General features: G+C 36.0%; 2 protein-coding genes across 2 annotated transcripts in view; one reads left to right on the forward strand and one right to left on the reverse strand.

Moving 5' to 3' along the window:
- Positions 1 to 23,910, reverse strand: part of LOC122140127 (HHIP-like protein 1) — a 351,574-nt gene that overhangs the window by 7,511 nt on the left and 320,153 nt on the right. The window lies entirely within an intron of this gene.
- LOC122140128 (coiled-coil domain-containing protein 85C-A-like) lies at positions 1,035 to 23,747 on the forward strand. The gene is made up of 2 exons (XM_042742048.1): positions 1,035 to 2,117; positions 23,677 to 23,747. The coding sequence occupies exons 1-2, from the start codon at positions 1,412 to 1,414 to the stop codon at positions 23,706 to 23,708; spliced, it is 738 nt and encodes a 245-aa protein (XP_042597982.1). The 5' UTR covers positions 1,035 to 1,411; the 3' UTR covers positions 23,709 to 23,747.

Consider the following 23,910-nt stretch of genomic DNA (forward strand, 5'->3'; position numbering starts at 1 on the left):
TAATGGAATCAGATTATGAAAGCTAGTATTCCCATATTATGTGTTGGTGTCCACAGGTTTTTTTTTTTTTTTTTTTTTTTTTTTTTTACAATTTGTTGCATAGAATTGTAATGTCTAGGTTTGTGAAAGGTTTTAATTTTGAATGTTTTCTGCGGGGTAAGTTCCAGCCATAATATTTGTTTTGTAAGAGTCTGTCAGCAGTTCTTAAGCGATTCCAGCTGATTAATGAATGCGTGATTTCATAACAATTACAGATGTGAGCACTGAGTAATTTTAGCCACAAGATGGCGATGTGTTCACAGTTCATTTCTAACGCAGATTAAGTGGGACCTGCTTTTTTAAGGCTTAAGTGATTGCAGATCATTTGATATTTAAATTACTCATACATGCATTCATTTATTCACATTACAGGACGTATTAACACATGAATAGGCAATTTTCTGATGTTGCTGTATTCTTTAATATCTTTAATATTGTCTAAAAATATGTCAAAAAATGTTAACAAAGTTATTATTAACGAAATTAAGCCCAATTTGAATGCTCGCTGAAAGCTTGGTGGCTATTTTTGTAACTACATTTACATGAAAATTATGAACTGCTATTGGAAGCAGAATATTAGGCTACTGATTCCCTATTGGCTGAAACATGCCTAACACACTTTTGCTTTTTTTCAACCCTATCATTTGTCATTCACACATCTCAAGTGGTGCAATCAAGCACTTGTTAGTGCTATAAATACCACTTCAGTTAAATTCTTTCTTTCAATTTTCAGAAACAGCCAAACAAGTTCCTCAGTGTCAAAATACTGTTTTAGTGCAGTCTTTGTCTAATGTTATCCCAGTGTTATGTTCTTATTTTATTCACAATATATTTCCATAATACAGTTTTAAAAATATTTTATACACATTTTACCGTATACATATGTACCTGGACAAAAACGTGAAATTTGAAAGCAGCTCAAAGGTGAATTCCAAGTCGTGCCACGCCCCCTATAGGAAGAGGTAGTGACATTAGCAGCCACTGCGGCGAAAGCGTCGCGTACAGCGCTGACCTCACTGAACACTGAGCTGAAGCGCAACGACAGGCGCAGTTTCTCACCATTCATCTGCCCTCAGATGTTGGATGCGCGGCCGGAGACTCACATCACTGGGCACAGTGTCAGAAAGAGGAGATTCTAGCTTAAATAAATATGAAATAACGACAGAAGGGGAATTTATATCTAAAGCGGCGTGTTTCCTCATCTGGGTCAGCTACGTGAGTTTTTTTCGTTGAAGAGTTCGGCTTTCGCCCTTCGAAAAACTGGATTAATTTTAATTATGAGTTTAATATTACTCGCTACGTTTTCGCAAAGGGATGATTAAAAAAACCGTGACCAGATCTCTCGCGTCAGTCCACTTTTAACAACAGGAATATGGCAAAAAATATTATAGACGTCCCAAGGGATGATTTAAGTAAGATATCGGATGAAGAACTGCTTAAATGTAGCAAAGAGGAGCTGCTTAGGAGACTCCGGAAAGTGGATAGTGAAAAGATTAACTTGATGGTGGAACACGGGAACATGATGAAGGACGTCAACCGGAGATTACAAGTGCATCTCCACGAAATACGGAGCTTGAAGGAGGTCAACCAGAAACTGCAAGAAGACAACCAGGAGCTTAGAGAACTGTGCTGTTTCTTGGATGATGATCGGCAGAAAGGGAAGAAGCTGTCCAGGGAATGGCAGAGATTTGGCAGGTACACTGCCAGTGTTATGTTGAAGGAGGTTGGTGTATTCCAGCAAAAACTGAAAGATCTAGAAACCAACCAGGAGAGTGTGATGAAAGAGAATGTGGAGCTGAAGGAGATCATCCTTATGTTAGATGATGAGCGGAATGGAGCCGGATCCAGGAGCTCCATAGACAGCCAGTCCAGTCTGACCAATCTGAACGGAGGTTCTGCTACTGTGAGGGATGTTGGAGACGGTAGCAGTACCTCTAGCACGGGCAGTGCTGGAAGCCCTGATCACCACCACAGCCATATTCACAAACCTTCAGAGGGAAAGATAATGTCTATCAGGAGGTCTATGGATGATCTATCAACCAACCATCTTCTCAGAAGCATACCGAATGGGCTCAATGGTGAGTTTTGGCACTTGAATTAATAGTTTAGTAATGGAAAGCATCCCACATTTCTCCAAAATGATGGTTATTTAGCAGATCCTGTGCATGAAGAAAGTTTTTTCCCCTGAAAGTAATACAAAAAGAGAAGTAAAAACAAAATCTGTAAATCAAGAATTTGAAATAATGAAAGTCATTCATATTTCATGACTAATTTAACAAAATCTACTTTTCTTAATGTATATGTTCTTTTCAGTTATCACTTTCAACAGATGACTTGCAAAACATGCCTAAAATACTTTTCTGGTGCCCTTTTAACATTGAACATTTTATGCAATTGTGTGCATTGGCATCCAAATATAGAAAAGGATGCTCACCGTTTTGCCAGTGAGTAACATGCAGAGATTGAGACTTCTATTGGTTTCTAGGGAAACACTGATTATACAGGCAGTTGTGGCTTCAGGTTTTCTTGTGACAGTATTAACACATGGTTAACTAATTGCTTCAGCCCATGAAGTCAGGTCTAATGTGGGTTTAATACTCTCTTGGCCAGTTCTGTCAATACTTCAATACTTTATACTTCATTCGAGTAACAGGCATTTCATGCACAAATGGCTGAGAAAAAAATATGTACATTGATCATTAGAAGCAGTCTATAAGTTCTCCAGTCTTCACTGTAATGTTTTCCTTCAGAAATCATTCTAATATTTTGATTTGGTGTTCAAGAAATACTATTGTTTTTGAAAACAGCGCTTAGTATTTTTGTGGAAGTTGTGATACATGGTAATAAAATATTACTGACCCCAAATGGTAGTGTGTAATTCAAATAATACATATATTTTTTTTGTGGATAAAATACATACATTGCTGTCTTTGTTTTAGTCAGAGGATATTACATAGATTCTTCCTTTCTGTTTTTTACTTTCTGTTCTGTCTTTAATGCCACTAACCTGTAACGCTATAGAGGGTGTGTATCTGTCACAAGTGCCTGAAGGTGCTATTACTTCGTGTACTTTGTGTATTGTTTACTTTTGATTTGCATGCATGGACTGTCTGATACCAAATGATCTGGCATCATAGCATCACATTTGGTTGTACTGTCATATAGCTACATATCCTGGTTACGTTGTTTTTAGTTTCATCCTTTGAATCACATGTCCCAGTGCAGCTTGGTTTATTCCTTTTAATTCACGGCTACTTATATATTGCTTTCCCCTGTTCAGCCTCTCAGACTCAGTGAGTTGTACTCAGAGGAAACTGATGGTTGATATTTGTATAATTTTCAAGTTTAGCAGAGGTTTATATCTTAAATGCCTTATTAATGAGGAATGCTACCATGCAATTTAATACAAAGTTTCAAAATCTCTTTGTTAGGTACAAGCTATGTGTTATGTGCCTAGCTTGCATGTTTATTTTTGGTATAAAAGAAGAGTAGAATCTGTGCATCTGCTAAGAACATGAATGTATTGCAATAAAAGTGCACATTAGACACATTCACTCAGCAGGCCAGGTCTATTCCATCAGCAAGATTTACTCTAACAGTAGGGTTCTTAACTTGTTCCCGCCACCACATGACAGGAGATTGATGACAAGCTTACCTCTAGTGTGGCACGTAGCTGTAGCAGAAAAATGTCTGTTATTTACTGCTGATAGTGTCAGCTAGAAGAGCCTGGCGTTGATAAGAATGCTTTTTTTATGGTGTTTTAGACATTCTCAAAAGTGTTTTTGATGTGAGTAGATATTCAAAATGATTTTTATTTTATAAAAATTTGATATTTTTTATTATTCAGTGTTATAGAACATTGGGTTTCTTGCTTCTGCTATTTATTTCAGACTTTCATGCACTTTTAGATAGAGACCTTTGCTTGCACTTGTCTTTAGATGCCTGTCATCTGACCAGCGCATACCAGGCTTTTCATCTGATTATTCAGTGATCCTTAGTTTGTCTCCACCTCCAACCTTTGTCCCATCTTGACATGCCATGCACTCATAAAAATAAACGTGCTTAAAAGGTTCTTCACAGCGATGCCATAGAAGAACCATTTTTGGGTCTACAATTAACCATTTAGTCAAAGGTTCTTTAAAGAAGCATCTCTTTCTTACCTTTATGCAACCATTTAGACCAAAAAATGTTATTTTATGGCATCATGAAGCACCTTTATTTTTAAGAGTGTAGCATCCATGCTGTATGGAGCACAAGTCATTTAAAGAAAATCCAAAAAGGCAAATCTGTCTAGTGTATGTTGTTTACTTGAGAATTTATGGAAGCCTTTTTCCACTTCAGAGTGAAAAATATGTTACTGTTTATCTCATAATATGACTTGCATATAGCCTTGCATATAGTCATACATGTGACTTGCTTTTCCATGTGATTTGAATTGTCATTATCTTGATTGATTTATTGTTGCACGTACATTCCATAAATCAGTTTGCAAAGCAACCCCTAAGATTAGGGTTTAAATCTATAATTTAATAATTTTAATAATAATTTGTGTTTTTGTAAGCTTTAAAACTACTCTGAAAACAGCAACCACATAGCAACAACCTGCATCATGTTGGCAAGTGCATAGACAATCAGAATTTAATTTTCTTTAGAAAATGTTTAGAAATGTTGAAACCCTGTTTTCCTTTGTAATATAGTCAATGGGGAACTGCAGTGCATTCTTAGAACTATAGTAGCGTTGTTTTTAAGCTTGTGTTCAGTCATGGAGGGAGATTAGGCTGGCCGGCGTTCTCTTTCCCAGGCTTCACCCCCTGATGAGTTAATCTGAGCCACAGGTTGCATCTCTCCTTGTTTACAAAACTCAAAACAACCAGCTTGGACTGCCAACCCACCAGAAGAACATTCCTGCTCCCCATACCACACAGACAGAACTTGAAGAATTCCTATTCTTTCCTGCGTGACTTGCATCAAAACAGAATACCTGTGTGAAACTTATTTACCACATAGTTTGAAAAGATGTATATTTTTCTTTTTAAAAAAAAATGTTTCCACCTTTTATATCTGTTCACCCAACTTTCTTCTGTGGAACATAAAAGAAGGTGTTTTGAACAATGTTGGTAACCGAACAGTTTTGGTTTCCATTGACTTCCATTGGGGAAAAAAACTGGGACATTTCTCAAAATATCCTCTGTTATGTTTTACGATAAAGTCATACAGGTTTGGAGAAGCATAATGGTAAGTAGGCTAAATGATGAAATAATTTTTACTTTTGGTTGAACTGTCCCTTTAAGTGTAATATTACATTTTTACAATCATTTTATGGATACACCCTCCTGAGACCTCACTTTGAGGTCATGTATCTGTCTCTTTGAGGGGTAAAAGTGGTTCTGTCCTGCATTGAAAAGCCTCTGGCCCCCCAGCAAGCCACCAATGAACTGAAGGTTTAGTGGCTGGGGTCGAGATTCTGTTTCAGAGTTCAGATAACACTCCTTCCTGACTCTTCCCACGGCTGGAGTGAAAAGGCCTTCAGTTGCCCCATTCAAGACCCTCTATCATGCCTTTAGAGCCCTTCTGCGCCACTCAAAGGTACAGATGTCTGGCTTGTCATAAAACGGATCCCAATTTACGAGTGAAGCTTTCAGTCTAGAGAGGTCACCCCTTTGAAAAAAGCCCCTGAGTTTCTTGTGTTTGATTGAACTTGAATTGGATTTAGAATTGTTGTCTTAGTATTCATTGACATTTCAGTTTGCTGGATAGCTCACAGTTCTTTACCAATGATGGGAACTCATGAATTCCCTCAAGTAATCTGTGAGATAATTCAACTGTTCTCCTGGGAATGGCAAATACTGGATTACAGGGCTGCGCTTTTTAAACCCCATGTCGGTTCTTGTTTAGTCATGCTTTCAGGTGGTAACCAAACAGTAAAGATCAAAGCAATACTAGTTAAAAGGTTTTTTTTGCATCAGACCCAGTGGCAACTTGAGTGACTCTGCAAATGTGCATCCTGGTTGAGGATGTCTTGAGCTGTTGATGCAAGGCATTGTTCTTTTAAAAACAAACAGTGATGGAAAGGGCCTCCCCAACTGCTCAGACTTGTCGGAGGGGGTCTTTGGTTCTGCTGAATCTGAAGTTTACGGTGCTATTGCTTGTTCCCTGCCGCTTGTCTTTGCCTCATTAAGGAAATAATAATCTTATGAAGTATGCAAGTCCCCGCGAGGTGGTTTTGCTAAAGCAAGTTTTAAATGGGCTTGTAATTGGGCTGTCCCAATTGACCATGTCTAGGTGTGAATTAATAAGATGCTGGGAATGTGGAAAAGAGCCTTGTTTTCTCTCACAGAACCTCATTGATAATCTTTAGGTGTGGAGAATCCTCTCAATAAACTTCTTAATCAGATTCACAAGTTAATGAACGTAATCACACCTAACTTCCTGTGACACTCCAGTCTTGAGCACATTGCCAATTGTCAGAAATGTCAGAAGTCTGTTGATGTATACAGCATTTGCCCTTAATGGAAAATTGTAGGTTTCATTGTCATTCTACAATAGTTTAAGTACATTCAAACATGATGTGTAAAAGTGCATCGTGGTGGACTTGATGTCATGAAAGTCTTTCTCACGCAAAGCAGTCTTATGGCTTTGTAAGGATTAAACTATAGAGGGAAAAAATGAGATCTGAGATCTTTGTATTCTATGGAAGAAAAAAAAATAACACTGGTTTAAAACTTGTAAATCTGAGAGAACTAAATCTTTAATGATGATTTTAGTTGTTGTTTTCCCATAATGCTTTTGAATGTTTAGCTATTGTGCCCATCCTATGCTTTGTAGTACAAAAATGAAGCATCCCAAATGAGTTTTCTTTTCTGAGATATCGCCACTTTTGTGTATTTACAAAGTTGTCTGTCCAGAGTTTCTACATTCCATGACAACAATAGTGGAAATTTCACATTGTTACTGAGTGAATACTGCCGAAGGGGTGGGGGATCAGTGTTTAACTGTTAAATTATCTTGTACTCTGGATGCTCAGAAAGAAGAAATGCAGTCAGCTGTGGTCGGTGAACTGGTTAACCCTGTCAGAGAGCTGAACAGATGTAAGGTAATGAAGTCACCACTGAATAAATAAATTTACACATGCCTACACGAGCCTGAAATTTCTGCCCACTGAAGCCGAAGAATGTCCAGATTGAATTAATTAACCAGTCATACCAAAAAAGCTTGGTTTTGTTTTGTATAATATTCTACCTCAGTTCTTTCTTTTTTGCTGTCCCTCGCTTTCCTGTCCCCTCCTCTCTTTTACCCTGTAGAAAATATGATGGCAGTAGATGGAAAGGGGGTCACGAGACGGGTGGCAGCACTGGGTAGGTGGTGATCTCCATAGCAACAGTAGCCTAATTATCAGCTGGTTGATTGATCCTTTGGAGCTAGATGGGGGCAGCACTGTTTGTATTCAGAGATATAGTGGGTCGGGAGACTGGAGGGCACCTGGGGTGAGATGACTGAGAAGTATGTTTGGGTATCTGGACCACATGAAGAGAATGCAGTCAGCATGTGATGTTTGTGGAGGATTCTGGGGGCTGTTTTCTCATATTTATTGGATTTAGAGGGATAGCTGATGAAAATCTGGCAATCATCTTGCCCTCATATCTAGGAAGCTCTTTACCATTTAGCAAAACTGGAATTTGGCCAGTTGGCTGTCAAGTTCAAGAAACTTCATTCATGTTTGAATAGATGATTACTGAAGTTACATTTTTGGGATAACTGTCTATTTAAGGAATGGGTTATCAAAGTTTTTGATGCAGCTGACCCACAAAATATGATGATCTCCTTTCTAAAATATAAAGGTAGCTATATATTTTCATACAGAAACACAAATTCATACTGTGAAAAATAACATTTGAATGCAAATTATCTGAAAAAATAGTTTATATTATGTTTAGACTGGATTTATTTCTACCCCCCATTAGGCTTAGGCCAACATTTATTTTCAGACACCTGAAGAGAAATATATATATATATATATATATATATATATATATATATATATATATATATATATATATATATATATATATATATATATGCCTGTCAATAGAATATATTAATATTGATTTAAATCAGAATTTCCTACTGGCCTTTAGATAGCATTTAATTTTCAGAAAATGGTAATAATGGCTTATTTTAGCTACTTAATTATTTTTTCAATTTATTTATTATCCCTTTATTGTGACTTTATGGAAGGATATTCCAGACAATTTTTAAAAGGAATCGCAAATAATATTTTCAATTGAGTTTTCCATATGTGGACACATAAATTGTGACGTAATCCAAACGCATAAATCTTGCATTAACATTTGAATATGTGATTTGATTTTTATTTATTGTGATTGTTTTTCTATGTAGTTGTTTAATGGGTCAGAGTTTTCCAGAGTGCAGCCCGGTTCCTAAAGTACTCGTTGATGTCAAAGAGAAGGTCAGCTTTCAGCTCCATTGCACAGATCTTGTTGACTCAGGTTCCTTGGAGGAAACTAGCCAAGCATGAATGATTCCGGTCGGATTAGACTTTTATTGCTGAATTATTTTTCTTTGGATGATGGTTTCCCAATAATTTGATATTCCAGTGACTTATGTGGAGTTTTCTTCCAGCACACACCTATGTTGTGTCTCATTGTGGAATGCAGGGTTGCAGTTTTATTAGTTCTTGCTTCATTCATTTTTGACATTTAATAACAACTTTGTTTGTGCAGAAAAGCAGATGTTTAATTTAATAGCATCTTTCTACACACTGCTTGTTTTAATATCAGAATCTGTTGCCTTTTCTTTGCTAATCACAGTTGATATCCAGACAATTTTGCAGATCACATCACCAGTTCTGAACCACTCTGGAGGTGTTTGGATGGATCTTTCTCACTATTGTCCTTCTCTGCTGTCCCTCCAATCTAGACACAGGGGGAATGAGGCTGGCGGACCCCTGCCTCTGTCTAGAGGGGGTGCGAGGTTGTGCGCCCTCGGTTCGCTTGAGCCATCTGTCCGACAGTATTGTTCAGCGCACAAAGGGGAAAGAGTCCTTCAAAGACCACAAGTGAATAGAGCCATAACGTCATTCTACTCAGGCATGAGAGCGTCTTCTAGTTCTGGAGCATCTCTGTTTTCTGTTCTTCACTACCTGCCTCTTTTCTACTTTATTTTTTATTCCTTTATTTTTATACTATCTAAACTGATTCTCAACCTCTCTCTGAGGGAAGACCTTAGAGACACAGTGTAATCTTTCCTTCCGCTCTTCTGTAAAGACAAACTTGTGAGAACAAAAGTCGGTTGACATCAGTGTTATCAGAGTATTTGCTCTAGAAGATATTTCAGTGGCATGTTCATGAATTGTCAGATGGGTTTAATGTGCCGTTGTTGTGCAACAAGTGAAGCGAACCAGTACTCAATACTTAATTTCCTGGATTTTGTGAGTCATGCAATTGTCCTTAGCACTGCATTTGTGGTACTACTTGCACTTCATAGTGTAAACATTGTTCCATAAACTACATTTAAACCTTTTTTGAAGAAAGTTTGAGTGCTGCTTGACTCTGCACAATAAGTGTGACTGCCACCGAGATAAGTCACACTATTTGAGGTTTCTTTGATTGAACGAGTTGCACGCTGAAGTTTAATTGTTAGGGTTGGGGGTTAGAAAGCACTGTTAAATATGCAGTGGAGCTTGAAAAACCCACTAAATGTACTTTTTGAAAGACTGGGTTTTTTCAGTGTCCTCAAACTGTCAGGTCTGTCTTGTGAGATATCTTTGTAGTTTGCCAGGTGAAGTGTATTTGGAAATCACTGTCTTCAGCACACCTGTCCTTGAGGATGCTTTAACAAACATTGATTTCCATGACTAAACATGGTACAACAGAGTTAAAATAGCGTGATTTTTTTGAAGTTCCTCCATTGGTTAAGAAGCTGTAATTTCTCACATTCCAGATTGAATTACAGATCATCACCTTGAAGGGGAAACTTCAGACTTCATGGGAGAGAAAACAGCACATGTATACATTGCCTGTATGACATACTTGTCTTTGTTGTACCAGGTTTTGTTGTAGTGGAAGTAGTATACACAAACAGGTCACTCTTGCCTCTATAAAGTGCAGTAGGTTTCCCCCAAAATATGGTTTAAAATCCTAGATGCAATAGTCAAGCTCTCATCTTGACTGTTTCCGGTATCATTGACCACTTACATTCAATTAAAAAAACTATGTTTGAGTATATGAGTTTGATTCTTCATCAGAACAGATTTGGAGAAATTTTGCATTACATCAGCCACTCACCAGTGGATCCTCTGCAGTGAATGGGTGCCATCAGAAGGAGGGTTCAAACAGGTGATAAAATTTTCACAATAATCCCCAAGTAATCCACATGACTCTAGTCTATTTATTAATATCTTGTGGAGAAAAAAATTATGTGTTTGTAAGAATCCATTTTTTAAACAATTAAACAATCAAACAATTGCATCTGGCCAAAATACTTCCATAATAATGTTTCTTCATAATTAATTCTTACTATAATTGATAAGCTCTTTTTTTTTATAACTTTTTTGTATCTATTTGTATTGTTTTTGTTTTTGATTGTTAATTGTTCTTTGTATTTTTATATTTTTATTCTAGATGAGACAACTTTTCACCACTATTATTTGTTATTATTATTTATTTTTTTTTTTTTTTTTTTTGATTTTTGAATCATTAGTTGTTGGTTTTTGGTCTTGTGTATTGTTTGTGAATTATTGTGGTGTTTTTCTCACCTGTTTGGACTCTCATTTTGACGGCACCCATTGACTGCAGAGGATCCATTGGAGAGCAAGTTCTGTAATTCTAAAATCTGTTCTGATGAAGAAACAAACTTAAAAACACACACCCTACTTCCAATACATTAAATGCTTAAAGGCATACAAATAGAGGAATAAAATCCATATCATGTGATCTGTAATGGTGTTTTGAGATTCCTCCTTCATTATGGGTGGATCTGTTTGCCCAATAATCATGTGCTTACTCAGAATAAGATGTGCAATCAAACAGTGAGTCATGTGCCCAGCATATAGATCATGCACAAAACTGAGTTTACGGGTAAAAGAATATTTGAATAAGAAAATACTGGAATAATACTGTTTCCTCTTCTGGTACTGGAGTTGCACTGCAGTCTGTGCATGCTGAATGCATGTGTATGTGCTAAGAAAAGCAGAGAGGGAGAGAAAGAAGGAAAGAGAAAGCTCATTTGGCAGAGACTGGAGGTGTAATACTAAAGCACTGGCAGGCCCTTTAGTCAAACACTGGGGCTTGTTGCTAGGATACATTCTTATCAATACCTTGGTATGCCGTCTATCTTCCCACACGTTTCTCGGAGTGCACCCGCTTATTCACTGCTCTATTTTTGAATCAAGCCAAGTCTGCAGCAAGCTGGGAGACCCCAAACCCCTGTGTTGACTTTTAATGTTGACGAAATGCCCTGTGCATTCTGAAGAAATGTGCTCGGATCATTTTCATTTAGATTTTTTTTTTAAGCATTTTCATTCTGGAGTGTGTTGTTATTCCATTTTTTTCTGTTGTTTGTTGCAACCATTTTTAGTCTATAATAATGTATTTGCAAGATCTTTTTCTCTCTAACTTCGGTTTCTTTTTTTCTCTCTGCACTGCAGACCAGAAGCAAAACAGAGATTCATCAGATCACTGTTAGTTGGGCTGAACTTTGCTCATGTCTGCATATTTTCAGAGGGCGTGTGTTTAGTCATTTCAGTCTGTATTAAGATTGTTTTTTTTGTCACGTGTAATATGTCCAGACAGATGTAGTGGATAATTGAGGGTTATTTGTCATTTAATTGATTGATTTGAAGGCAAGCAAACAAAATGATTGCATAGTTCCTTAAATGCACAGCTTTGTTTGCAGTTATGCAAACAAATGGCTTCCTTTATCTTTACCTTTGTATACCATTTCCTTTGTGTGATGATGGACAAGACAAATGAGCACTATGCATTGGTTACTGTAAGCAGAAAGTTGATAATGTACTACCTCACAGACTCCTTAAGGAATGTAGTACTGTATGTGCAGAGTGTGCAAATACTGTATGCATAGAAATCCTGCATGACAAACTGCGCATGCCAAAATGTGCATCCCTTAATGTACAATCCCACAATGCACTGTTAAATTTGACCATCATTTTTTAGAGAGACAAATGAACCAGAAGTGTTATCAGTCTTTCACTGATTGAAGAGTGCTGTCTGGAGACATGCTCTGCTTTTCCTTCACCGCCATTAAGTGCTTTACTCCCTGGTGTCGTTTTAAAGCCTGTAGATAAGCGATAAAATAACCATATGACCAGATAAGCCCATAATGTGACATTGGCGTGAGCACATTTATTGCTGTGTATTTCCAACGTCGCTGGCAAAACTTGTGGTGACAATTACCTGGCAGTAAACACACACTGAGCAATCATTCTTCACCGAGAGAACACACAGCGTGATTCACTCTTATGAGTTCAGTAAACCAAACAGATGACCCCTGGGCAATTTACACCTCTTTAAAAAGACAAACATCGAGTTCAAAATGGATAGAGGGCAATAGAGCAGACAGGGGGAAATGTGGTGGGAGAGCGAGCATATGCCCCTCTGCTAATCTACAGATTTCTGCTCTAAGATGATTACAGCTTTCAGAGCCTGCTTGAAAAAACACAGTCGGCAAAATGGCTATAGTTCATCCAAAATGACTTAGTAGCTGTGTTTAAAGCGAATTCTGTACCCCGACAGAGTGAAACTCATTAATTAGACACTCAGCAGTGGGTTGTTCCGCAGTACAGGGCCAAATAGCAAAGAAATCTTTAAAAAGCTGTTATTATTATTGTTTCTTGCCTTAATTGTGTTGCTGGCTGTTATTCAGCTGCTTTCTTAATGGACTGTGAAGATTGATTTGCATTTTCTAACAGTGGTATTTCAAGTATAAAATAATACATTCAAATATGAAAATTTTGTTATTATTTACTCACCCATATGCTGTTGTTTTTGTATGGGGAATGCAAAAAGAGAATATTTAAAGTATTTTATATAATTTTTCTAACAACAACAAAAAGTGCACCATAAAGGCATTTGGAGAGAGTAGTGACTTAAATGTGTAGTCTGTTTCAAACAAATTATCATATGGCTTTTGACTTTTATGTTTTTGGTCCTTTTTGGAGCTTAAATAGCTAGAGAACTGTTAAATAGCTACAGAAGATTGATTCAAATGTCACTTTTGTGTTTAACAGAAAAAAATAAATAGCATACAGGTGTGAAACAACATGAGAATGATTTATTTGAGAATAATTAAGTTATTTTTGGGTGAAGTGTTCATTTTAGAAGAGACTCATTTAGTGGTCCCCCATTATTGGTGTGCTCACTTCTTCCTTTGGTTGGAGAAAGGTGGAGATGTACCTTCTATAAAAAAAGTTATTTAATCGAGATATTTTTTAACCACTTCTTTATAAAATGATGAATAAAGAATGTCCATCGGGTGTATTTTTATTCAATTCATACAGATACTGTAATTGTACAGTGCTATCATAGTTTGTACACACAATTTAGATTTTATTGTAAATTAAATAAATATATAATTTAAACAAATGTACTCTCAATACAGATGCTGCATCTATTGATTCCGCCATTTTTGTTCACCAACACGCCCCAACTCTGAGGCTTATAGAAAGTTCAGAATTTCCCAATAATAGTAATTACGACTTTGCTGTGACAACTTTCCGATATATTAGGATGTTTTATATAAGGGTACCGAAAACAGCACAAATGTCTTTTTTACTGCTTTAAATGCTTTACATTTAAATGGCTGGTCACAGTGTGCTTTTAGAGTTCCTCTGAAACCCTCCACCTTCCCCAGCTCCACCTGTATTGATCTGCTATGAATTATTATATATACTATTTGTGCAGCAGCAGTATTTCTTAAATACTCACCACATTGTATCTTGTATGTCTTGGCAGTAGCAAGTTCCTGTACTTGCTTTGCTGTAGCAGTAATCTAAAACAACAGCAATAACCAACAGCAGCAGCAATTCAGCAGCAGCAGCAGTGTAGCAGATCTATTCTGCCAAGACCAAATGCATTAACATTGTCATATCAATTACCATACTAAAATCTTCAGAGAGTTGTCATGATAGAAATGATATTTTGTCCACTAGATACAGCTTTTTCACCTATCTTATTGTCAAAAAGGTGAATATTCACAAATCTGATCATCTCTCCTCAACAAGCTGCATGATTTGAGGTATAATTTATGCTGCACAATTTGTAAAACAAATAATTTTGCACTAGCAGTTTGTTCAAATGGACCTCAACAGGCACAGGAAGATTCCACTGCTTAGGTACACTCTCAGAAAAAAAAGGTATAAAAAGTCAGAGGAGCAATATCCTTTTAGAAGATACTAATATGTATAATTAAGGTACTAAAATGTGTAATTTCAGTGCAAATATGTAACTTCAGGCTACTGAAATACACATTTTAGAGGTAAATATGGTACAAAGGTGTACTGTTTTGACAGGGTACTGTCCCAGTGACAGGTTTTTTTTATTTTTTTTTTTTTTTGAGTGAATGTAGGGTACTTGTACTCGTTCATGGGCTGTCGTGTGACACTGCTGCATTTTGGTTCGCAACTGAGCATCGTGGGATGTGTCTTACTCATGAGGGTCGTTTTCTGGTTGCCAAGGCAGTGTGGATGATGTTTCTGTAAGTGGCAGGGGGCACAACTGACTCACGTCCTTGCCGCCTTATTACACCCCTGCTCTGATTGATAGTGACAGTGGCGTTTCTGCACGAGGCTGCGTGCACAAGGGCACATGCATGCTCTTCCTCTCTTTCCCTCCCCGTTCTTCCTCAGTCTGTCTCCTTCTCTCTTTTCTTTCCCATCTTTTCTCTGCCTCTGGCTGTTTCGGCTGCGGACCCCATAGAGGATACAGGAAAAGCATTTGTTGACATTCAGATATGCCCGTGGGCTGCGTCATGTAAGCACACGCTCCGTCACTGACACATGCTGCGCTCTGCAGCACATGAAGCCTTCTGGTGTTTCCTTCAGCATGATATGTCATTGTCAGAGTGGTATTTTTATATTTGTGGCTTGACATAGAGCTATTGTTTTGAAGACGGTTTATGTGAATGAAGACAGTATGAATTAATCACAATGGTTTTAGATGAATAAGGCAGTTTTGATGTTTTATGTGTCCCATCTGTTATTTCCTTCTTCCTGGAATTGTCTGATAGTGATATGCAACCTTAAATCTTCAGTGACATCTCAGATATTTAAAAATCTACTCTTTGGGGAATTGTACAAGGAAGAACACTTTGGCACTGTTTCAAAACCTAAGCTGCCGATATAGGCCATAGAGAGCAAGGCAGCTCACTATCCAAAATGAAACCTTACAGTATAAATTAGTGAACCTAACATGAATTAGACAATTGATCCAGTAGAAGCTAATATTACCATGTCTGCTAAGTAAATGCAAAAGCTAAATTGTAAGCATAAAATTACATAGCACACCAAAACACTGAGTAAAATATCATTTTTTATTGATGTTTTTGATGTTGAAAAATATATATTATATTATAAAAAAACTATATAATATAAACATACTACCATTCATATCTTCATCAAGGCTGCATTTATTTGAAAAAATAATATTATTAAAAAATAATATAAAAAATGAAGTAATATTGTAAGATATTATTACCATTTAAAATACCTGCTTTTTGTTTTTATATAATTAAAAGTGTAAATTGTTTCTGTAATGCAAAGCTGAATTTTGAGCAGCCATTATTCCTCCAGTCTTCAGTATCACATGATCCTTCAGGAAATCATTCTAATATGCTGATTTGGTGTTTAAGCAACGTTTCTTATTATTAATGTTAATTAATTAACCTTTTTGTGTTGCTTAATATTTTTTGTGGAAACACATCCTATATATACTGAACAAAAAAGGAAGAAAAAAAGAACGAGTTTATTTGAAATAGAACATTATACATGTCTTTCCTTCCCTTGCTGAATAAAAGTATAATCTAAATAATCTAAATAAATAAATAAATAAAAAAATAAAAATCTTACTGACCTGTTTTGTTGATGTTGTTGTTGTTGTTGTTGTTGTTGTTTTCGCTTAACTTGTCTCAATGCATTCTGGAGAGTATATGCTTCAGAATTAAAAAAATAAGTATCACATAAGAATAAGCTAAAATAAGCTTCAAAAATAAGCTTTAAAATAAGTATCACGCCTCGGTAGGCAGCTTTGAAACAGAGCGCATATTATTTTAGTAACCAGGCAGATGACAGTCTGCATGAAAACTTACATAATATTTGTCGGCGAGTGAGACAGTGAGTGATACGGATGTGCTTTGGCATGATATTAGTCTGGACATGCCTCCACTGTACATTTAATGCCCTGTAGTTTCATCGCTGTCATTTCAGCTCAGGTCAGAACAGTCTCTGTATTTGCCCCTGACAGCAGTGCTGCAGACATGCCAACACAGGGCCAGGACAGGAACCTGTTTCATAACACAGTTAATGAGTGAGGAAATCAGCACATCTCATGATTGTTAATGAGTGTGAGCTGCACTCCCTGCTGAGCTTGCGCAATCTGAACTGGATACCTGCGCTAGAGCTTTCTGCCTATCGGTGCAAAGGAAGCAGACTGTTGTTAATTCTATACCTTGTCATTGGCAGTTGCTTTAAAGAGTGAGTCGCTCTTGACTTTGCTGTAATTTGGTCGGCCTCACTGATGAGAGAAAGCGTTCTGATTTGTTTTATTGTGAGCCCTTTGAATAGTTGTTTTTGCAGAATCGTGTGTCATTTTATGGTTGGATCATTTGTCTGATGAGTGTCATTTCAGTATTGCTGGCCCCTGTTAGGAACTGCAGAATGGAGTGGCACTGTATCTCTGAATAATGCTGAACTTCTTATCTAGTCACTGTAGGGGAACGTGAGATAAGCAATATTATTTTATGTAACTGATGCCAAAGAAGTGTCTGCAAACTGTTCAGATTGTCATTTTGTAAGGAAAAACACACACATCAGCTACCAAAATTATTTGTACAATTATAGGATATAAGATATTTTATATTGTATATATGATATTTTCTATATATTTTGCAATAATAGTTTTTAAAACATTTATATATTTTAGATTTATTTATTTTTACTTTAGATTTGCAATAATAGTTTTTAATTTAAAAATACTCAACAGCTTTGATTTTCTTCTGTTTATTGCTATTTTATTGGCATTTTCATAATGCAGGTGAGTTATACAGTTTTAATTTTTTGTTTGTTTGTTTTGTTTGGTTGTTTTTTTAGATTTAATGCTTTGTATCATAAACTTAAAATGAAACCAAAATTTTGCCTGGTTTCTAATTCGTTCATTACGTCATTGGAGTTTATAAAAATCAGTTTTTAACAATATTAAGGTTATTTTATATAATGTTATTTTTATTTCTATTTTAATATTTATATAATTGGTGTTACTCAAAAATACCGTTCAGAACAGTGTCTAGACATTTTTTGGATTCATATTTTAAAAAAATATTCAAGTCATCTCTCATGTGGATAATTTCATATATTCGATGCTTACACATTATTATGAGAAACTTTGTAGCAGTTTGTTACCTGAGAAATGTATAAAGTTCCTGCTAGAGGGGATCAATGTGTTCTTGAGTTGCAGGGTTACTGTATACCAGACCCCCTTTGAATATCAACCCGCGCTTCACTTTTCATGGGGAAATGAGAATGGACCACCACAGTGCTGTGGAAACACCCTTGCCTCACTGTGTTGGCTTAGCCCCACTTCCACATCTTGCAGTAATTGAAAGCAGCTCCTGGGCCTCCGTCCTACCAAAGCTTATTTCCCCGTGCTGCTCTTGGGACTTGTTCACCACGATGGTTTGGAAGGGTGTACAGTTTGTTTTTGCTAGCGTGTTACTTTATGTATGAGTCGAATGTGGGGTCAACTGGAAAAGCTAATGAGCTTTTTTATTGATTCCAGCAGTCAAACCTGCTTTCTGCGTGGCTGTGTGCAAATCAAAAACTGCAAAAGTTAGCACTGAAAATGTCTCGTCCACACCCTTTTACTGTAATATCTTCAGTGTTTTCCAGACATCACAAGACTAAGATTATGTAAGTTATGTAACCATATGTGTGCTGGAGATCAAAGTCCTCAGAGTTATTTGCCTCTGATGGTCCATTTCGCGTCATTCGCAAGCTAATGTTTGTCCAACCTGTAAAGAATGTATGCTTTTTTTTTTTTTTTTTATTTTCTGGCCTTATTAGTAAGTGTCCTATATGGTAACATTCATTCTGTTGGAAACTCTTGTGAGAATTGATTGGTACTGGCTGCTAACAAATGGATATAGGTGGTGAAGCCCTGCAGAATGGAGCTGACTACAATATCCAACTGTTTTGGGACAGTTATCTAGATTTATTTTTTTTTGGACTTTTTGACTTATTTTTGATGGGAAGGTTTAGTGTAGACAGGGAGTGTGACCCAGGTTTTGACTGACCTGAACCTGGGTTCCTTGTCCTTGAGCCACAGCTGTAAATGTTTTTGTCACTTTTATTGATTTTCAAAGTTGAGAGATGAACAGGAAAACTTATTGGATTAATAAAGTTAAGGGTACTGTGACCTATGTCAAGCCAAATTCAAAATTCTCATATGAGCATCCTAACTGCTATCCCCACTAATTCCTTGGACCTTTTTTAATCACTTTTACTGTGACTCTAGCTGAAACACCTGACATGGCCTGATTTATTTTAAATTTAAATTACTTTTTTCAGTTTTATTTCCCATTTAAATTTAAGTGGCCTTTTTTAATTTAGTTTAGTTTTATTAGTTTTCGTTATTTCATTTTAGTTAGTTTTAGGTTAGTTTTTTTTTTAATAGACTCTTCTAGATTCAATTTAGATTTTTCTGTTATTTTGTATTTCCGTACTTTTAGGGCTGCCAAAAGATTTTGTGTTCTTAGTATCATTTCAAAGTGGTTTAATCAGCTTTAACCCTCTGGTGCTGCCCTCATGTTGCGGTCAAAAATGACCTAATGATTTATTTAATTACTTTCAATTTTGAGTTAAATTAATTGTACTATATATTTTTTATTTATTTACGTGTTTTGCATTTCTAGGGGTTTACGCACAGACTTAGGTTTTGGTGTATTTTTAAAGAAGACACTTGGCAGATGAAAAATGTTGGAAAATGCACAAAAATATATTTTCTAATTTATATGAAATATATATTTTCCAAAACATGTTTTAGTCTGAAACTTTGAGACAATTTTGTGTTCCAAATATGAGGTTGACATTTAAAAAATTAGCTTTCAGTAATATTTTGTTTGGGCGCAGTACCAAACAGTTCCACTAGATGAAATTTGTTTCTCATTCCGTATTTTGTTTTGATTTTACATATTAAGTGGGCAAAACTTTTACCAAGTTTTCATACCATTCTGATTAAGTTTAAACAAACAACAACAAAATGAACCAAAAAAAAAAAAAAAAAAAAAGACCGTAGAGCACCAGAGGGTTACATTTTTTTCAGGTGGGTTGTTATTTTTAATTTTTATTTTATTTTATTTTAAATGTTTGATTATTTTAGCCTATTTTATTTTTTAAAAAGTGCTGAAATCTCAAACTGAAATAAATTATTTTTCTGAGTAATTTTTTTTTTGTAGTTTTTTGATTTTTTTTTTCAGTCTTATTTCTTAGTTTCATTTTTTATTTTCAATTAAGCAGAAAAAGTTTTAATTGATTCTCATTACAATGCTAAAAAAACACTGACCACATCTCAAGCAGACAGATACTCGACAGAAAGACCTAAAACATGGTTTATTTGCAAGTGGGTCACTACTATGACAGGATGTCCAGAGAAGACAGAGGGAGACTTTCTCTGAGGCTATTCCACATCACAGTTGTCTCTTCAATTAAGTCAAAGAAAGCGCACCCTGAGATGTTGCACAGCACGATAGCAGATACTGTAGAGTCTGGCATTACCGTGAACACGTGTTTCTCTTGGTTTCTGTAAAGGCACAGTATGACAGCTTGTTAGAGTTGAATGTTAAGTTTGCGTGCTCTGTTGAAGAGCCTACAGCGCTTGTGCGCATAGAGGCAGACGCTGTGCAGCAGAGAATGTCTCAATTGAGCAGAGGTTGCTAGAGAGTGGGGCGATGCTCTCGCACGACCATCCTGTCGCTCGTCTGATAACCCGGGGGAGTTTATTTTTGTCCCTTTTTGAATGTGACTACGTATGTGTTTAAGTTCCTTTTCATAATCCCCGTTCGTTTTTCCACTGTCAACAATTGAAAAAGCTTGTGCAGTTCTCTATTAATTCTCTACGCGGATAATGGCTGTATTCAGATCTGGGCGTATACCTCACTTTCTGTGGGTTACCCAACAAAACATTACAGAGAGGTGTAGAAAACTATTTTTTTCCCTCCGCATGTTCAAAGAGCTCCTGCTGCATTGCAGCCCTGCAGAGATCAAAGACTCTCTGGCTGTGAATGGAACGCCGCTCCCGGTCAGCGGTGGGGAACGCCAGAGGTGGGTCTTGAGGCGGGGGTTATGTACATGGCAGAACCGGTCAGGATTTGTAGACAGCCTCGCTAATCAGCTTGGCTGTGTGTCAGGTGATCAGATGTACTGTAGTTATATTATAGGGTCACAAGGATTGGCAAAGAGGAGTTAACGAAGCAGGACCCTCTGCCTACCACTATGGCTCTGGTAGGCCGCACATAAACATGTGTCCATCCCAGAGTTTTATTTAAATCAAATTACCTTTCAACTCTCACCATCTTCATGCATGTATTATTGTTAGAGATTAATTAAAAACAAATGGCAGTGAGTTGGTTTGGTGCTTTCTCAATTAAGGGAATCATCAGATACTAGTAAGAGTATCAAGAGGCTTGCAGTGACACCTGGTGGTGATAACGGTCTTGATCATTGATTTCACTGTGATGAAACATACAAAATGGCCGGAAAAGCATAAGATGATTGATTGGAAAATGATGATTGGCCAGGGTTTATTAGTTCTGGGTTCAAAGTGGCATAAGAGACTAACCTTTGAATCTCATTTCAAACCGTCCGGCGTGGCCCAGTCCTTGACTGATGTGGTGTTAAACATCTTATTGAAGCGTATCAGTGATAGTGTGAGCAGAAACAGGTGCGACAATCTCAAAAAATTTTTTGTTGTGAAAATATAGTACCGTTTTCAATAAGTTTGGTAGTCTTTCTCTCATGACTCATTTTTTGTGTATTTTCTGCTCATGTAACTTGATCCGAATTACACAAAATAGTAATTTGCTACACTATTTGTAACAATTTGTAAGACAGCGCACTACATTCTAATGACTGATTTGGTGCTCACAAAGAAGAACTGTGTCTGGTTTAAAAAAAAACGCTTAATTTTTTTTGTTGCTGGAAATATCATATCGTGTTCCATTATTCTTTGATGAAAACTAGAAATTGATCAAAACCGCACAATTTATATTGAAATAAAACATTTGTGTAAATATTTTTAAATTTTTTTGTACTATCATTTTTTGATTTAGCTCAGTTTGATGAGCCATTGTTGATTTCCTTTAAAGTCATAAACATCGTACAAGACTCCCAAAAGCTTTTAATATGTAGTGGTAATAAATAGAATTTGACATAAAACAGAATAAATTTTTTAGGTTACGTCAACCAATAAATTTTTTCAGAACTAAAAAAATGGTAAAGGATAAATGTTTCATTCTTAAAATAATTGTATTATTTTTAATTGTTGGCCAATGGGAACTAATGTTTAATATGATAACAATTAAAACGTTATTTTAGGCCAGGCTTAAAATCCAAAAACTAATTTGTATACAGTAATTCAACAGAGGTCCCTATTCTGTCACCTAAGGGCCCCTTGGTCTTTCAGAGTAAATGGACAAGCAAGAAACTTCCTTGATGATTCATTCTGCTGTCATTGAAGACCTCCGTTACCTTTAATCTGTCCCACTCATCACAATCCTTACTGAGATATTGGCCAGATGAACTGCATACAATACATCTTTGGATTTAGATATTTTTAGTATGTTTAGATAACTAAGACACCTCTTGGTCTCTTTCAGGAGGTTTTTTTTGAGTATGCAAGGGATATTTGAGGATTTTCAACATAAAATATGAGACAGACATGCTCCCTGTTTGCATCTACTCAGGCCGGCAGGCCCTCCATCACCAAAAGGTCATGAAAGGCATGCTGGGAAATCGCAGCATACACACAAGATGTTTTATCTTGAAAATCTTTTATTTAAAAGATTTTCTAATCCTGATTCATTGGGTTTTACTTCACAGACATGAAATCAGTTTGTTTACCCTTGCTTCTAGTTTCTTTGACGTCGATTCTGTTGGAGACAGATGTAAGAATGGGCTTAAATGGAAAGCAGCTTGTGTGTGTCAAAGGCAGTGTAGATTTCCTGATTATGACGATGTCTGCTTTGTCTAAAGTGAGCTTTTTAAAGTATAAGCCTTTATGTGATCATGTAGGATGTGAACTGTGCAAAACGTTCGTCTTTCAGCGTCTTTCTTTTGCTTTGACAGATGTCTTCTATTTACCTCAATGCATTCTGGGATATGGTATTGTATGTCAGTGCCTAATAGAAAGCAGCACTATTTCAACATGATCCAGATTCCGGGATTACTAAATCACTTTTAGGGAGTTTTCACAGTAAAATGGTTTTCCTAACATAAAGAAACTATGTTTGGAGAAACTTGAGTAAAGGCCAAAAAAAAATCAAAAAAAAAAAAAAAAAAATTAAAACACAGGCCTGAAAAAATAGGGGCAACACAGAACTCCTGATCATCTTGACTCTATTAACTGTCCTGATCGCAAAGGATTGAATTGCAATTTAGAGGAATGTGATCAGGGAAAGTTAATAGAGTCAAGATGATCAGCAGTATATCAGTATCATATATATATATATATATATATATATGATATATATATATAATATATATATATATCATATGTATATATATGTATATATATATATATATATTATATATATATATATGTTAGGCTATATCTATATATATATATATATTATGATAGATATATATATGATATCTACACACCCTACTGTCCAAAAAGTTTTTTTTTTTTTTTTTAACGCAATGAATACTTTTATTTCGCCAAGTATGCAAAAAAAAACCATGGAAAAAAAAATTGATCAGAAAGCAAAAGTAAAGGATATTAAATTTTTTAAAACTTCTTTTTCAGATAAAATTTTCTTTTGAACTTTCTATTCGTTCTCTGAAATTCCACAAAAATATTAAGCAGCAATGACAATACTAAGAACAATAAGAATAAGAAGCTTCTTGAGCACCAAATCAACATTATTAGAATTATTTAGGAAATTATTTCAAGTGTAGTGTAATTTCACAATGTTTCACAATTCACATTAAATGTTTTACTGTGTTTTTTTTATCAAATAAATACAGCATGACTTTTTTTTTTCAAACGCATAAAAATTTTTTTACTGACCCAAACTTTTAAAATTATATTTTCATGTGATGTTTCTATATATAAAAATGCGAGTTTCCAAATTTTCTAATTAATTTTCTCTATTTTTCCCCTCTACTCTATTGTGCAGATTCATCTTCAAGCTTACATCCGCCAACTTGAGACTAAAGTCGGATTTTAGAGGATGACAACAAGCAAGTGTTATCCCAGGTAAAGAGTCTAGACTTTTAACGTACTGCTGGTAATAGTAAGTGGCAGGTACATGTCATTAAAAAAACCCCAAGCTTCTCTTCCTTGAGTTCAGAATCCAGATGGTAACCAATCATAACAGGGTCATTTTCATATAGAAAATATACATATTAAT

Source organism: Cyprinus carpio, chromosome B17 (assembly GCF_018340385.1).
Source record: "Cyprinus carpio isolate SPL01 chromosome B17, ASM1834038v1, whole genome shotgun sequence".
Lineage (NCBI taxonomy): Eukaryota > Metazoa > Chordata > Actinopteri > Cypriniformes > Cyprinidae > Cyprinus > Cyprinus carpio.